The sequence below is a fragment of the Heliangelus exortis genome, chromosome 14 (assembly GCF_036169615.1).
Source record: "Heliangelus exortis chromosome 14, bHelExo1.hap1, whole genome shotgun sequence".
NCBI classification, from domain to species: domain Eukaryota; kingdom Metazoa; phylum Chordata; class Aves; order Apodiformes; family Trochilidae; genus Heliangelus; species Heliangelus exortis.
In genome coordinates, this window is record NC_092435.1 from 16,042,203 (window position 1) to 16,059,615 (window position 17,413).

Genomic DNA, 17,413 nt, shown 5'->3' on the forward strand with positions numbered 1-17,413 from the left:
GAGATAAATCCATGGCAAGCAGCCTGTTGAGGAACTCATACACTGTATTTATGGTGAGTTATCATTGCTGGTTACTATAGTTACATCAATGCTGTGAGTGCCTGCTCTCTCTCTCCTCTTATAGTGGAAAATATTTCTTAAATAATAACCTTTAGTCTGGTGAGACTTCTAATTTCTCCATTTAACAGTTTCACAATATCTCTATTAATCCAAAACAAAGGAAATAAAAACCAGGAGCAGACAGCTGTACAAGGTGATTCTGAAAAGGGTTTGTTTATGGATTACCCTTCTTTCATCTGCAAATCAATTTTGCTGAAATCAATTTTACTTACCAGTTCCTTCAATTTTAACCATGAAGTTAAGGATAAAGTGAAGAGATCACCTAAGCTCAGGAAAGACATTTAACATCCTCAGCTGATTCTGAAATTCTTACCAATGTGAATATTTCAGGGCCATAAATCAGTTTAATAAGACAACAAAGCTTGAGTTGCCATTTTTAAGTTTGCAAGGAGCAAAGTGCCCTGGGTCACGAGGGAAAGTGATTTGTGAACATCTGCAGCTCTGATTTTTCTTTCCCCCTTTTCCATCATCAGTTTTAGGTTTGGCATGGGGAACAGCTGGGTTTGCTCAGCACAGAACCAGTCTGAGCCAGAGCCACCACAAAACTGAGGAGGAGAGGGGAGCCAGCAGGCACAGGAAAACAGAAGTGGAGCTGTGAGAAGCCTTGAGGAGCTGTAAGGAAAGCTCCAGAGATTGAGGTCTGTGAGAGGTGTCCTCAGAAAGCACCAGCATGGTTTTCCAGGCTGCTGGCACCTGCTTGACAGTCACAGTTCCCTGTTACCTGACCTCTGGGGTTTTGCACTGCACTGGGCTGTATGGAGAAAGGCTACAGGAGGTGTGGAAACCATTGTCCAGGAGCAGGCTCCCAGGAGGTGCTCCATGTTAATGGCACAGCAAGGGAGATGGCAGCTTCATTAGAGGACAGATCATGCTTCTAGTGGAGGCCACAGGTTTTTCACTCACTGTTGTCTTGGAGCTCAGTTTGAAAGAGTAAATACTTCACTCTCATCAAAAATTATATCCAACTGTGCTCCTCTGCTCTTCTCCCTCAGGGTCTTACTCTGCTTTCTCCCATCCCATCTCACTACCTGCACATCCTGCCCTGGAGAACATGGACACCTCCTTTTCTTCTCTGAGCAAAATAAGAGCCTCACATTTAACTTTCTGATACCAAACAACCCCTCCTTCTCCTGCTTGTTTTAAAGTGCTCGTTGTTGGTTTGCTTGGTGTTTACCAGCCCAGAGCCACACAGCAGAGTGAGGTTTTTCCTCCCTTTTCTGCCTTCCCATGAGGCTTCATCTGGGAGGCCAGGAGTCAGCAGGTTGGTAGCCACACACTGACTGTGGGAGCAGATCAGAGATGAGCTCTGTGCCACGTACCAGCTGGCAGAACAAAGCCAGCATGAGAACTGACACTGTGTTCCTGGCATGTCCCAGGAGCTCATTCCTAACCCCCTCCCTTGCACAGAGCACGGGGGAGGCCAGGAGAGAGCAGTGCCTGCTGTGGTGTACTCAGGGTCATGTCTGAAGGCATGTCAGATGGCAAGAGGAAGAGCAGAAGAGCCCTGGGCCAACAGGATCTGTTGTTCCAGAAGGAGCGCAGCTGTTTCACGCAGTTACTGAAACTGCCAAATCTCTTTACACACTGAGGATGCTGAGATCAGGAATGAGTCTCCACACAGTTGCCATGGGTGACTGTGGGGTTTTTTTTTGTGTCTGTGTGTTTCTGATTTACCTAGAACCCAGGGCAGGATCATCCACTCCACGATGGTGGGAGGTGGTCCCTGCATGTGAAGGTCAGTCCTGACGATGTGCTGCGACGCCAGCAGGAGCATGAAGAGGAAGGTTAGGTAAGAGCCAGTGTGGCAAATAAATTTTATAAATGGCTTTTTAATGAACAGTCCCAGCCTGCTCTTGGGTGCAATCAGGTATGCCACGGAGAGCACAGGAAATAGCAGTCCAATGGTGACACAGGTCAAGAGTTTGACTACCCAGTGTTTCCGCCTCCATCCTGGAAAGCCATCGTACCAAAGTGTTGCTAGAAGCTGCTGGCAGTTGGGCTGAGCAACAAACTGAGGAGATAAAAAAAAGAAAAGAAAGATTATTACTGACTTCATGTGCACCCCTCTTCACGTGTTAGAGCCCACACAGACCCTCATATTAAGTTTGGGGCTTAAAACCATGAGAAGCGTGTTTTGGAGACAGAAGGAAGAAAGGAGGGAGATTTTGCTCTTACTTTTCTACATATGATTTGAGATATATTCTATGAGTTGTTTTCTAGTTGAAGCATCCATATGTAGATCAGTCACTCAGCACACATGAAGCCTCAAGCAAAAGTGATACAACAAAAATTACTACAAGCTTTTTCCCTGCCCCTGTGTTTCTCTTTCAGCACGTTTCTTTACAGAACGATTCAGGTTTTGACTGCCTCAGAAAACCCACTTTGAGCATCTTTCAGAAGTGACTAAAAGATTAGACAGGGGGGAAAAGGTGTAAAGCTCAGAGATTGTGTGTGTGTGACAGAGAGAAGACCTCCAGGAGGGTGTGGGGTGCTGCATGTGGTGTTGTGCAAGGAGAGCACTGTGTGTGTGTGTGGGTTGGGCTGGGCATCAGACAGTGTGCAGTGGTGTGAAGTTCAGCCAGGTGACATCTGCTGGGAAGCAGGACAGCACATTTGTAAACCTGCCTGCTGATCAAGGAAGAGAGCAGCTGGAAAATGTAAGAGATTAGGCAGAGGCAAAAAGAAATGTTTGATCACAGCACCAAAAGTGACACTTGAAAGTTTGACTTTCACTCTGTAAAAAAACCAGTGTTATGATGGAGATTTATTGCACCTCAGTGACTCCCTGCCACACATGCTCAGGTTGCAGCTAGTTCAGACTCTTCTAATACCTCACAGCCTTTGGAATTTCAACTCAGAGTGCTCTACACAAACAGAGCACTACCCCTGTCATGCTCAAAATGACTGCCCTAAGCTACAGCAAAAGGAAAAACCAGTTGCTAAAGTCATTAATTTCTGCAGGTATTTTTAGATTTTTTTGGATGTATTTTATATGCTCTATCAGGCTGTCTGTAGTGGAATCAGACCATTTTTAGACTGGGAAGCTCAAATACATGAACTAGGAAAAATTAGTATTGAAAATAAGATCTCCAAAAGGAATATCTGCAATTTATGAAGCTGAATGTTTGTGTCACTAATGTAATAACCACAAACTGCTGCATCTAACCTACGAGTGACACAGTGCTCCAGAGGGCATCAGAAAAGAAAATTGAAAACATATTTGATTTGGAATCAACCTGCACATGGATGCAGCAGAAACTGGATGACAGCTGATACAGTGCTGATCTCCAGAAAAACCAAAGACCTGCTGCCTGTAACTATCAGAAAATGTTATTGTAAAACTCCAAGCCTGGGGACAGGGATGAAAAAAAAAAAAACAACAAACAATTCTACAGAAACACAAAAAAACCACCCCATCGAGCATCAATTGTTGTTTGGTTGGTTGGATTTTAATCTCTGATTTCAGAAGGGTCAGCACCTCATGGCTAAAAGCTGGCAGGAACAGAAGGTTACCCTGCTGTAGTTTCTCATTTAAGATCACAAACAGGAGCTTGTGACTGGATGTGTTCTGTGGCAATTCACATGGTAATAGATGCTGCTGTTTCCTTGAGCTTTTTGCTTTTTTTTTTTGATGGTGAAAACATATAAGCACATTTTCTCTTTATCACATATGATAGAAAGCTCTAGGGGGAGAAAGAAACTGTTTTTCCCTTGAGTCCAAGTCAGAGTCATTTGAGAAATCAAATGACTGTATGTTCCTCTGGTTGCTGTGCAACTTGCAAGCATCTTAAAAGTGCCTCTTCTCTGCCTAATAGCTCATTTCTAAAATCTGCTTTCTGTGTTGTATCTGATGTTAGTTCTTCAAATGAAGATAAATTCACACATCATGAAAGAGCAGCTTTAAAGACAAGCTTGGCAAAAGGGAATGCAAATGGAAAAAGCCATTAAATTTTCCAATCAAGCCCATCCCAGCTTCACTGAATATGACCTAAGGGAAATTTAAGCACAAAGAAAGTCTCCTTAATGTCACAAACCATCAAGTGCTGTCTTTATTAAAGGTAAGGCTAAGCACTTCACAAAATTTCCATCGTGCAGAAACAGTGGAATTCTGAATTATGACAGAGAAGTCAACCAAGCCCTCACTGTTCTGCCCAAAGAACCAATTGCTTTTCAGTAACTGTGGGTTAATTTGAAAAAATACAGCAATGAGCTATTTCCCCTAAGGAGTCCTGTGAATGTCAGCCTCATTTTTGTTTCTGGGTGTTGTTACCTCAACTAAACCTTTGAATTCATTGACCAGACTGCATCACTGAATGCTCAACTCATACAGATTGTCTAGGATTCATACTGCTAAATCAATGCACATCAAATAGCAAACCAAGAAAAAGCTCAGCTTTAGCCCTCCTAGGTGTGAAGTTGCCTGGAATGGTAATAATATCATGGAACTTTAGTTATCTTCCATAATTCCAAATTTCTTCAGGAAGTTAAGGGAACAATTTTATTTCTACTGTGCAAATAGAACTGAGATCAGGCAAAGCACGCTGACTTCCCCAGTACTACTTATGCCAAGGTGTTTCCTGAGTACAAGCTCAATTTTCACATAAGTAGAGTCCCAAATGTGTTTTTTTATCTTTTTGCAAAGCCTTTCATTTGCCATGGATAGAAACAGAGCATGTGTATATCCTGAGTCTTTTATCATTTCACAGAAACATACTGTATGTGACAGGATTTGGTATCAGTTAAAGTTTCTGCACAGTGAAAAGGAGAGATCATGATTATTTAATAAACTGCATATTGTCCCAGTTTTGTAGATGGTCCAGAATCAGAGACAGATGTACTGTACCAGAAGCTCTCTATTTGTGTAAGAAGATGAGCATATGACTTGCAAACACTGTGCTTCTCCAATACAGAACAAGCACAGTATTGAGATATTTTTTTTCCAAGGATTGCTGCACTATCATAGCCTCCAATCTCCATTACAAATGGAGCCATCATCCCAGAGACATGATGGAGAAGGTTCTGACAGCCCAATGACAAGAAATGCTTCCTAAAGGTGGCATTTGGACTCAATTTGGCCAACACATGATCTAAACATTCAATGCTACAAAGCCTGTGGCAGTGCTGTGCTGGCATCACTTCTCCCAGGCTTGTCCCTACCTCTGGACAAAGCCTGGAGATGTATTCCTGGAGGAGGAAAGCTCCTTTTCCAGTGCCTGTTGAGCAGAACCTGTCCCTAGGTGAAGATGGAGTTCACTTAATGAATAGGAGATGAGTAGCTCCTCGTGAGGACACCACCACTGTGTACAAGCTGCTCACTCTCCTGGCTTCAGAAAACAGGGATAAATATCTTTGCCTTTCCAAGAAGTGAGCTCAGCAACTTCAGTCATAGTTGGGAAGCACTCTGATGGGGGGGAAACTACTGCAATACAAAGTCTTTTAAGTTCTCTCTTTCTTCTTTCAGTCTTGCCAGAATTTTTGTGTAACATTTGGCTTGCAGCTGGATTGTGCTATTAGAGAATTTAATTTTCAATGTTTATCACACTCATTGTCATCTGATGCTCTACCAAGGGGAAAATTTTTCAGGGGAAAAAAAAAAAAAAAAAAAAGCAGCTGCTGGATGGAGTATCTTTTTCTTAATATTTAATCTTTACTGATATTTTTATGTCACCTAAATTCTACAGCTTGGGAATTAAATGCATTCTGCATGCTGTGCCATTAATACAAATATCAAACCCAGAGATGATGTCCCACCCCTCTCCCTTTATCTATGGGGAAATCCCTTATCTCCCATGGTCAGAAGTAATTCAGGATCAGACACAGATGGGCTGGCAAGTGAAATAGCTCCCTGATAGACATCACAGGGGCTGAGCACAGGAACTCTTCTGCATTTATTCTGATTATCATGAAGGCTGCCAACAGGCTCTTCTGTTTGGAATTTGTTGGAGTTCTTTTCTGTCCTCTCGCTGCGGATGGTGAATGCTCTTCATAGATGAATAAGCACTAATTTATAACTGCAGAGCCCTGTGTTAATAAGCAGGACTGAGTTTTATCAGTCAGCTACATCAGCTCCCAGTGAGGTTACCACTGAGAGCCAAATGTGCCATGGGAGCCATGAAATTAACTTTCGTTCCCCTGCCTGACACTCATTTCCATAGGTTAGAGCTCAGCCCCAGCACTGGATCACTCAGCAGCTGAGTATCTGCAAGGTTACTGTGTTGCAGGGTGTTAGCATAGGCTGCTGCCCTCTGCAATTAAAGCTATTTTAGCTTTGTAAAAGCAGATTTTCACAGAAACCCTGCTAGATTTTGCAGCCTGTGTGCCAATCAGGCAACTGCAGTGTCTGATGGAGAAGTGCAAGGATGTATCTTTGCTAGCTCTGAGAAGAAGGTGGATTTCCTCTGAATCCCGTTCTACCAATGCCACCAGAAAGCCCTGTCCCACCTTGCAGTGGTACTTTTAAAATCCATTTTTTTCCTGAATTCCCAAATCCTGCAGATACTTCAGCAAAAAACTTAAGCAGCACACAGACCATCCTTCCAGGGCAAGAGAGAGTGCAGTGTGTCTTCACTGCCAGCCAAGGGCAGGAGCTTCTGAGGAAGAAAGGCAAGGTGGTGGTTGTGGTATCAGTTTGCTTGTTCTTAAAGCAGAATTCCAGTGGGCAGTAAGAAAATCCTCTTTTGTCACACATTTCTTTTTAAAGTTCAACCCTGTTAGTGGCTGCAAAGTTATTTACATTCTGCTGCTGAAGTGTGAGCTGCAGAGGGTAAACACCTAATGGTTGTTCATCCTGTTAATTACTACTTTCTGCAACAGGAGGGAAAAAAAAGGAAGAAATGAGATGAAGAAGTTGGAGGGGAGACTGGAACTCTGGGAAAAGGGACTACAATGCTACCTTCCTCACCAACCACTTCCAACAAATCACAGGCTTTGTCTTCTCAGGAAAATCTAAGATGAATATCCTACCAAAACCACACCTGCTTCTCACATGCCTGTTGCACTGATGCAAATCCATATGGCAGCTCTTCCTGTCACTGAGAAGATCTCTAGCTGAGCTGGAAGAGTCCCTCAGGAAAAGCAGGTGCTACCCAAACTGGTCTCTCTGCTGGTAAATAAACCAAATTCCAGATCCTGCACAGATGAACACATGGCCTCAAATGATACCAAATTTTGTCTCAACTGCTCTTAAAATATTTTAAAGGATGATGACACATGAATCTTAACTAAAGGTCTCCTTTCCATCACATGTCTTGATGGTAGCAGGCATGAATTCAGCTTAAGCAGCAGCAACTGGAAGTTCATCAGTGATGTGAATGCTGGCAAAAGACTCTTACAGCCTGCTACAGTTCCATTAAAAATCACAGTTTTCACAAATGTATGTTGGATTAGTTCAAATATTAAAATAAAACAGGTCCCACATATTCTAGGATAAAAGCACGGGCTTGCAGATCCTCAGTACCTCCCCATGGAAGAGGAATTAACAAAATATTTAAGCTTGAAATTAAATCCATCCTGTGTTTAGCTCTAGGTTTGTGTCCATGGCCTGGGTCAGTAAGATTTAAGTGCAGGCACACACTCTGCAGCTGAGGAAGAGCAAGCTGCTCAAAGGTGCTTCAGGAGGCCAAGCTCTGCTGGCAAACACCCCACCAGAATGTGGTTCTTCTGGGTCACACCCTGAGCAGGAGTCCAGCCCCAAGCAAAACTTTTCAGCATTTATTTTAGCAGAGAGCAGAGGGACAGCTGGTGAGTAAATTCCTGGAGGAAGTATTTCAGCTAACACTTCAGGATACAGTTCTGCTGCAAAGCTTATGTAGGCCTGGCTGGGTTTCCAAAGGCAGAGTGTGGTGGTACAAGTGAGTGCTGAACAGGAACCACTGACCCAAGAGAGATGCTCAGTTAATTCACACCACACCAACCAAGAGCTGGAGCAGACACATCCTACAGAAGCACTGAACAAACACTCAGGATAAAAAGTGTTGCAAGACAAACCCTGCAGAGTTTCCAAAGGCCTCTTGTGGGCAGCACCTGAAGAGTTACAGATCTTGGAATGGAATAGTTGAAGCTCTCACAGGCTTCAGGTGATGTGGAGAAGGTATTGACTTTTAAGTAAAAGACTGGGCTTATTCTCCCCAGTGAATTTCTAACATTTACATTAAACAAGTGATAAGTAAAGCAAACATGAGAATTTTAAAAGTCATTCAAAAGTATTTTAAAATACATACCTGCTTTACCCTATTAGTGGTGACAAAAGGTTCTAAAAATACCTTATATTTGCTTCCTTTTTGACCTGAGAAATATCTATGCTGGAAGTATTTAATTTTGGTTTTTCTTTCTACCTCACATTCTCCTGAATGAGTAGATTGACTCCAACATCCAGGAAAGAACAGACCAGCATAACATAAACACCACTGGTCACATTTTTGGAAGCTCTAAAAACTACCTCTGCTTCTTGTACCAGCACTGCATGGAGGGGTGGGCATGCTCTTTGCTGAAGGATGTTTGCTCAGCCAGCTGGGGGTTGTAGGTAAAGAATAAGAACACAAAACCTGCAGTCACAGCTTTTAAATGCCACTCTGCACAGGATCCCAGTTTGGGAGTGGTTGTTATTAAGCTATCCATCTCACTTCCCTTTTTTCCTATGAGGTAACTGTGTTCTCAAGCATGGGCACATGAATGGCTCATCTGGATCCAGGTGCTGGACCTGATGTTCACATAAGAGGTGTGAAAGGATTAGAATCTCAGTTCTGTCCTCTAGAGAGTTTCCTAACACTGTTTACAAAGCAACAGACACGAAGCTGAAATTCACAGAAATCAGATGAATAAAACAATGACCACTTCTGTATCCAACAGGGATAATCCACAGCACTGTTTTTTCCACAGAGATTGTTATTTCAGGGTAAGACTCAAAGTGAAGCATGGAATAACAGGATCTACTCTTCTCTGCTGGTGTGAAGCTGACTCTGAAAGGCACTCTAGACCACCAGGTGTGGTAATACTGAACACTTGGCTTATCCAGTATAAAGGGGATCACTTCTTTCCAGTTTCTGTTGTCTACAGAAAGCCATCAGTCATGTCCTGTACTCCCACTCTGGCTTCCCAAGCCTCTTCTCTTGCTGGAAAGAAGACTGATGGCATACATGAAGTTAAGGGACCTGACAAACTCAATAAATCATTCTTGAATATCCTTACATAAGCAGCAATCCCATCAGATTTCAACATATTTCCTGTCTTTGTCCCTGAGATCATTTAAGTTGGACTCATGAGGCACTGAAAATGCCTTGAAGAATGATCCAGGCATTTACTGCCTGCTGCACATGACACTAACCCAGAGTCCTTGTCCTTGACTGACACACTGGTCTTAGGTTGTTATTTCAAATTTGTGCATGGCCAGATTAGTCAGTGATTATTTTGCTGTCAAAAGATAAGTCTTCTGCAGTTCCTTCTGTGACAGCAGCAATATGTGGCTAACCTTCATCAAGTTGAAACATTTTGATGCTACGTGAATAATATACCAAATAATCCTGTTTCCACAAATAAACATTCCAGTCCACTTTGTCAAACTGATGAAGCATCAGTTCTCTGTCTCTTTCTTCTTGTTTTTCCAAGTTTGGAGATAACTCACACTTAAAGACCACTTATTCTAATTTTTGTAATATCCTGGTAACTTTAGGGGTTAAATTTCCATGCTCATGCCCAAAACTGAAGAAACACATCTGGCAACTGCACAGACTCACAGAGCAGGGGCTCCAAGATCTGCCCCATAACCAGCAGCAGGAAGGATTCTTTTAAGGGTGCAAGTGCAGACAAGTGTCCCCAGCTGTCACCCCAAGGTCTTGCTGAGTGCCACTTGCAGGGAAGGATTTATAACGTGGTCATCTGCCTGCTGGGCTGCAGTCTGAGAGGAAAGCACCAGCCACTGCTCACACATCCCCTGGTAACTCTGCTGCATCCAGTACTGAGTGAATGAATGCTGCTGGGAAACAAAAGGTGATATTTGGGCCCTGGGTGCTTTAGAAATTCCCTGAATTTAAATTCAGGTTTGTGGTGGAGCACAGAAATAGGGTAACCACATAATCCTCACCATCTAATACCATCCAGGATACAGATGTTCCAAGTCAATAGAAAGAAAAAAACCTTCTACTTCTATTTTTTCATGACATGGTATGATTATACTCTAGAAACTTGAGAGTAAAAGCCTGTTTATTAATCTTCTGAGCTGTGCAGGCTCACCAAAAGCTGACTTTTTATGGTGCCTTTAAACAGCACAATAAAAATATTCAGCCCTGTACCATTACAGCTCCAGGTAGTGTGGCAAGAAAACAGACAAAACCACAGGAGAACACCTTAAGACTGTGGGCAAGCAAAGAAGGATCTGTGGCTACCCACCAAGGTACCTGAACAGCTTTCAAAACAGGTAAACAAGGTGCAGTAAATTAACTCTGATTTTCACAAACCTCACTCTTCATTTTTCATACATCTCTGATATTTTTTAAAGCCCTCTTTATACACTAACTGAAGTGCCCTTAGAAATTTGCCAGGTTTATGCCCACTCCCTGTCCTTCTAACTGCAGCCACACAGTTGATGAGGGTCAAGATGCAGCTAAAAAATATCTGGCATGGGAGGAATGATTGTTTATCCTCTCCAGTACTGTAACTCAGGAGGATTTACTATGTAAATGTCTCAGAAAAAAAAAGAACTAAAACTTCTGAAGCTTCACGATAAAGAGAAAACAGCACAGAGCACTGCTTTTAAATTAGAAAAGCAAACAGTTCTACCTCTTTCCCATAATTAATTCAGAATACAGTGATAAGAAACTAAGGTTAAGGCTTCTGAGAGGGAATTTCATGCATTCACTTGATCTAATTCAGTGGAAGTGTTAAGCAATAAAGTCACAGATAAATTACATTATTTTCTGAGTTGCTTGCACTCTGTGTGCTTCTTACAGACTTACAGTCTAAACCTCCACAGCCACCTCCCACCACCAGTTCCAGGAAAATGCAGAAAACCCATCCCTGGGATGCTTCCCTTCATTCTGAAGATGTGAGTGGCCTGTGATGGAGAGCAGGGAAGCAGGTGGAGGCTGAATGAGTATTTGCTATTCTGTGGCTTAGCAGAATGTTGTACACAAGGAAGAATCTGCCCTTTCAGACCTGATTCACCACGGCTGCTTTACAGGAGTTTGGCAATGCCAAAAAAACCTTACAGGACACAAAAGTTGCAGCTGCACTCACCTCTGCTACAGTGATGATGCACTGTGCACCCAACTGTGCTTTACAAGATCCTAACAGAATACTTTTCCCAATCTTTTCATAGACATGCAAGCAAATTAACAAATTCAGAGCTAACTTGGTGCCAGAAGAGCACAGGGGAAGATTGATCCTCAACAGCTGAGCTCTGTCTTTTTGTAGAAAGTTTTCAGCACCTTTCTCCTTCCAGAATTAGTCATGAAGAACAGAACTTGAAAAGTAATAATATGGAGACAAATGCCATGTACTGCAGAGCATTTCTGAAAAGCCTGCTTGACCCTTAGACCATGAATTCTTGTGATCCTACAAAAATAATTCCTCTGAAAGTGTACTTGGAGAAAGCTGGTAAGTCTGTGCTGGGTCAAACTCACCATATTTTGCAGTGTACTGGAGCTGCCCTCATTTTTTCCCAGTATTTTTTTGTGACTGCCATGCAAACTGCAATCACAACTGTTAAATCCTTCCCATCTACTGAAGAAATCACCAGGGCCCTTTTGTAAACTGAGGACACAACTGTTCTACACTTCAGATGAGATGGAGAGGGAGTTTGTGAACATTGCACAGTATGGTTTTAACATTTGCTACTGTAAAATATAGTACAAAGCTACCTCAGGGCACATTTGAATCTTTTCTGTATAATTGAATTTTTTTTCCTTCTGCATAAACAGTAATTTACCTTCTAGGATATATGGGCTTATTAAAAACAAACTTGAAAAGCAAGAAATTTCTTTTCCATAGTCTTGGCCTTCCTCCAAAGGAAAAAGGTTTTCTCCCTCATGAGCAAGACATTTGTCAGTTTGTAATATGCTTTACATGTGTAATGTTTGGGAGAAATCAAAACTTGTGCCCCCCAGGCTTTTTTGTTGGAACAAAAAACCAAAACAAGCTAAAAAAAAAAAAAAAAAAGAATGGGAGATTTTTCTACCCTTCTAAAGACAAAACCTCCTGAGGCAGAAATACACTGGGAGGGGATTTACCTGGGGACACAGGGTGAGGTGGAAGCCTTTGTGATGAGGCTGGGATTCCTCTGGAGGTAGGACTGAGGTGTTTCCCCTTGCTCATCCAGCCCTCCTCCAGTTGAAAGGGTGAAGGCTGAGGCTCTCAGGCCAGCTCAAAAGATGAAGCTGTGTATACCATGAGTACATTTACTGGACTCAGTGCAGAGAACAGGGGTTGGTGTCTGTGGCAGGGATAGTTGCCAATTGTTTGCTAAAACAGGACATGCAAGATCAGATTTTTCTCCAGCAGACAGGTGCCAATGCAGCTCATTCAGCAGTGGAATTTCAGAATGTCTCAGGAAGATGAGTGTCTAATCTCCAACAGGATTTAGGATTTAATCCAACAGATTATTCTCTGTACTACTTGTGTATTTAGCAGCCTAACCAGCTTTAACAAGCTTTTGGAGCAAGAACTGCCCACAGCTGTCTAGCTTTTCCCATCAGGATTCCTTCCAGTCCTGTTTGTTCCATGCTGAAGATCATTGACCTGCACTAGAAATCTGAGGCTGTTACTTCTCTGTAGCTGGAACAAACCAGAACCTGCTCCTCATTATGGGAGTACAATGAGGAAGGGTAAGAAAAAGGGATGGTGGGTTCATCTGCAATGTCTTGGAGAAAAAAAACACCCAATTATGTGTCTGGTGAAGAGGATTCTTGAATTTCTACATCACTTATGCTGGTACAAAGAAAAAGTAACTTTGAGATCTACTCCCCACAAGCAGGGCCACCCTGACACCCTAAAGCAATGCTCTCTGTTCCAATTCCATCTTAACATCTCTAGAAAGAATCTTGAATTTACCTGCAGGGTTAACTTGAATGGAATCTTTTTACATTTGGGGGAAAAATTTGAGGTTTATTTCATTACAAAAGAAAACATAAATGCAGGAAGTTTATCTAGCAGTTTAGTCTAAAATTTTGGCTTACACATTCTAGGAGTGGGGGAATGGATTCAAAGTGGAGGAGGGAGATTTAGACTGGTTGTTAGGAAGAAGTTGTTGCCCATGAGGGTGGTGAGACCCTGGCACAGGCTGCCCAGGAGGTGGTGGAAGCCCCATCCCTGGGAGTTCTGAAGTCCAGGCTGGATGGGGCTCTGAGCAACCTGAGCTGGTGGGAGGTGACCCTGAACATGGCAGGGGGGTTGGAACTAAATAAAGGTCCCTTCCAGCCCTGAAAATTCTATGATTCTATGATTCTTTATGCTGAATATAAAGAACTAATAACTGAGGTAACAATTTACAGCCCCAGAAAATAACTAAGATCCACTTTGGATTTTCATCTTAGGCTACTAGAGATTTGACTTGTAACTTTGTCAACATTAAGATGTAAAAAGCTTCTCCATCCAATCCATTTAATGTTAAGACATAAAAAGCTTCTGCAGAACAAGATGATCTACTTTTAAAAAGCCTTCTCTTTCTCTCTGCAAAACTTTCATGAAACCAAATGTATTCCTATTTTTCTTCCTGTCCCCACAAAAATTTTCTCAAGTCTTGATGTTGTTCATTAATGATTAAAAGCCATTTCTCAGTGTCTCCCTGACAAACATTCCTACTCATTTTTTTGTTGTTTTCAGAAGCTGGCAGTGACATCTGAATCTTGCTTGGTGTCATGTTTTGGCCTAATTACCTGGATAAGAAAATCCCTGCAACATTTTGTTGCACATAAACACTGTCCTTCAGGAGGCATCAGGTATCTGTGCAGAACCAGGAAGGATGAGGGGGTTCAGTAGAGCTGTTTCCCCAAGCTCATTCATTCCATCCCTGCCCACCCATATTCTACCTGGAAACAGCACTGACTTTAGCTGGCAGCAGGGAGGATATTTGCTATCATTTATATGCTGGAACTGTCATGAGTATGTCACAAAACATGGAACTGGTCCATATGCTTGGAATTCAGTCAAATATGCCTCAAAAAAAAAAAAAAAAAAAAAAAAAAAAAGAGAGAAAAACTGGCAAGCAAGCAAAGATTAAAAAATTGTTACTTTAAAATAGAAGAGCTTCAGGACTGCTAGCACTACATTTCAAATTAACTCCTTCAGCTTTGCAGTTTCTGGATGTGAATTCAAGCTAAGGGCAGCCATAGGTTGATGCTGGATGGCACCATCTGAGCTCTGCCCAGCCACTGTACTCAGCAGTGCCAGCAGCATCCTGAGGGGTGGATGTGGGTGCAGAGCCTGTGGTGATCAGACCAGTAAAATAACCACAGAAGGAGAGTTTCTTAGAGTCAAGAATATTTGACCTGATGTACTCTTCTCCAGGCTAATTCTTCACTGCTTGTTCATGTCCCTAAAGTTCACTTTGGGTGTTACCTAACTCTGCCATATAAAAACCACAACCTGGCATGAAGGCAGTGGAGTAGCCCAGCAAGAGCAGTAAGGGGCCACGTGCTTGATCCCAGAAGTTTGAGGCTCCAGCTTATTGCATCATGGGGCTGATACCCCAGAGGTGGAACAGACCAAGGGGCAGAAAGGAAAATCTGCACCTTTCAGTTCTGGACTCTTTTATGTCAGATGACACTGTCAGCAGCCACTAAGGGAGGTGGAATGTGTCCTTTTAGGTTGTCCTCATCTGGGTCAGTGGAAAAAACAAAGCATCAAATATGGTGCAGACAGGGAAGAGAGTAATGTGGCTTCTCCACCACTCCTGTCACCCTCTGGACACAGAAAAATATAAGAGACATTGCAATTCAATTCCTCAAGCAAGCTAAATTCCTCCTTCAGATAACCCAGAACATGATTGGCCAACAGCATATGTAATGTACTAAATTCTGTCCAGGTTTGGAAAGAGAAAGAAAATCCAGAGCCAACTAATGAAACTGTTGTCAGCATTCTCCTTGGGTTCATGGCCTTTATTGAATCAACTTATAAATCTCTGGATTTGCAAGGCTTCTCAAAGGCTCTGTGCCCTTTACCTGAAGTGAGTCCTTCCTTTTGGATACTATGGGCAGGACTGTGATATTCTGCAAACTGCTTCTGTTTTCCTAAAGCATGGATGAATCGAGGAGCAAGAAATGACCTGAGGTGCCTCAGGTGTGAAGAAATATTCACATGACATGATCCACTTTCCTAGCATCACATGAGCATTTTCATCTAACCAGACTGTGATAATGTGGAGCCCTGGGACAGGGAGAGTGCTATTGACCCCTCCTGCTTTCTTTTGCTGCTGCTGTTTCTCAGACCCTGATGAGTTAAGTGTTGAATGGGTGTTTGATGGCTGGAGAAAGTAAATTGTGTATTATATTCTTTCCTGCAGTCAAGACCTTCCTGAGCCAAGCAACACCTTCTAGCTTTGATTGCTGTGCTAAAGCAGCTGCTGGGAAAAGCTTTCAGAGCTAACAAGCCTGGAGATCTCTGAGCTCTGTTTTGTGCAGGGGAATGAGCTACAGTGCAATGGGATTCAAGCATCTTTGAAACTGGAAGTGTTGGTGCTGTAGAAGCCACAACCCAGAGCAGCAAATCCCAGTCCTGTTGCCCTCAAATATCATCAGATTGACATTGCCACCAAAGGGCACAGAACCTCCTGCTTGGTGACCAACCCATCTGCACGTGCTTCTCCACTCATTCCAGCCCTGAACAAAACCACAGAGACAACAGAAATGAATCATTTTACCCCACACACAAAGCTTTCACACACCTTCCCATTTAGATGTCTCTTACCTCTTTCTGGTGATACTTTATTGCTACCTTTAGCTTTGCCAAATCATGACATTTCTGGGGATCCAGTTCTTCACTTTGATCATCTCTGTGATTGAGAATGATCTCCAGTTCCCGGGAACTCCGTGCTTGGTCCAGAAGGTCCTTAGCAAAACGTTTGCACTGCTGTGAGAGCTCTTCATACTCTGCCTTGAACTCATTTTCCACTTTGCTGAGCTCCTTCAGCTCCCAGCCCAGCCGGAACGCCGTCAAGATGGGGTCCTCACTTGATAAGGCAATCAAGGAAGGGCTGGCTAAGGCTTTGTAGATGTTCAGCCTTGACCTGGAATGCCTCAGGCTGTCCACCTCTGAACTGGAGACACATTCCACACAGTTGCACCTGATCTGGTGTGGGCGTGGAATTGTAACCCGTCTTTGGACAAGCAGTTTGATGATTTCATAGTTGTTGGTGTGAGCCGCCAGCATTATCGGGGTGATGTCTGGAGTGAATTCTGAAAACTGGGTGTCCATCATCAACGTTGGAACCTACACAAAGGGACAAACCATGGTCATATTTCATGTGGAACAGCAGAATTCACATGTCCCTCCTTCCTACTTTTGAATTCACATGTCCCTCCTTCCTACTTTTGAATTCACATGTCCCTCCTACGCTACTTTTTGGCGTAACAAAACGGAGTTTTTATCACACCCTCTGTTCTTTAAACCCTGCTGTATCCATCCCTGCACACAAACTGCTATTCTAGCAAAACCATTCCCCCCCAAATTATCCCTCTTTGCCTCTGGAGCCACTTGCCTCTGACCATTCTGTTCCCAGTCTGGTGTAAAAGTCAGTCACATCCCCAACTGAATGCTTTATTCTAAAGTGGGTATTGGTTCATACAGCAAAAGGCAAACTTTTGTAGGAAAAAAAAGACCACAAGAAGGGCCATGTGAGTACAGAAAAAGAAAAGAAAGTCTAGAGAAGAGTGAGCACTGAATAAATTCCATAACTATCATCACTTGCATTGTATATCTGCATTAGCAGAAGAACCTGCTTCTCAAGAACCTGCTTATAGTACGCCCTACACAAACCAAACCAAACCAAACCAAACCAAACCAAACCAAACCAAACCAAACCAAACCAAACCAAACCAAACCAAACCAAACCACACCAAACCACACCACACCACACCACACCACACCAAACCAAACCAAACCAAACCACACCAAACCAAACCAAACCAAACCAAACCAAACCAAACCAAACCACACCACACCAAACCAAACCAAACCAAACCAAATTCTGCTCTGCAGTTGAGTAAAGCTTGTTTTTATTTGAAAATACTTTTGAGTGGAAGGATACATTACATAACTGCCCTCAGAATAGATTTGTTTTGTGGTTTGTTTTTTGTTGTGTTTTTTT

The 17,413-nt window shown here is 42.8% G+C and overlaps 1 protein-coding gene across 1 annotated transcript in view; it reads right to left on the bottom strand.

Moving 5' to 3' along the window:
- Nucleotides 1-17,413, bottom strand: part of TRPC5 (transient receptor potential cation channel subfamily C member 5) — an 89,444-nt gene that overhangs the window by 29,039 nt on the left and 42,992 nt on the right. Inside the window, exons 3-4 of the mRNA XM_071757605.1 lie at nt 16,015-16,536; nt 1,795-2,131 (exon numbers count right to left, since the gene is read on the bottom strand). Coding sequence (XP_071613706.1) covers nt 1,795-2,131; nt 16,015-16,536 — 859 coding nt within the window. The remainder of the gene's footprint in view (nt 1-1,794; nt 2,132-16,014; nt 16,537-17,413) is intronic.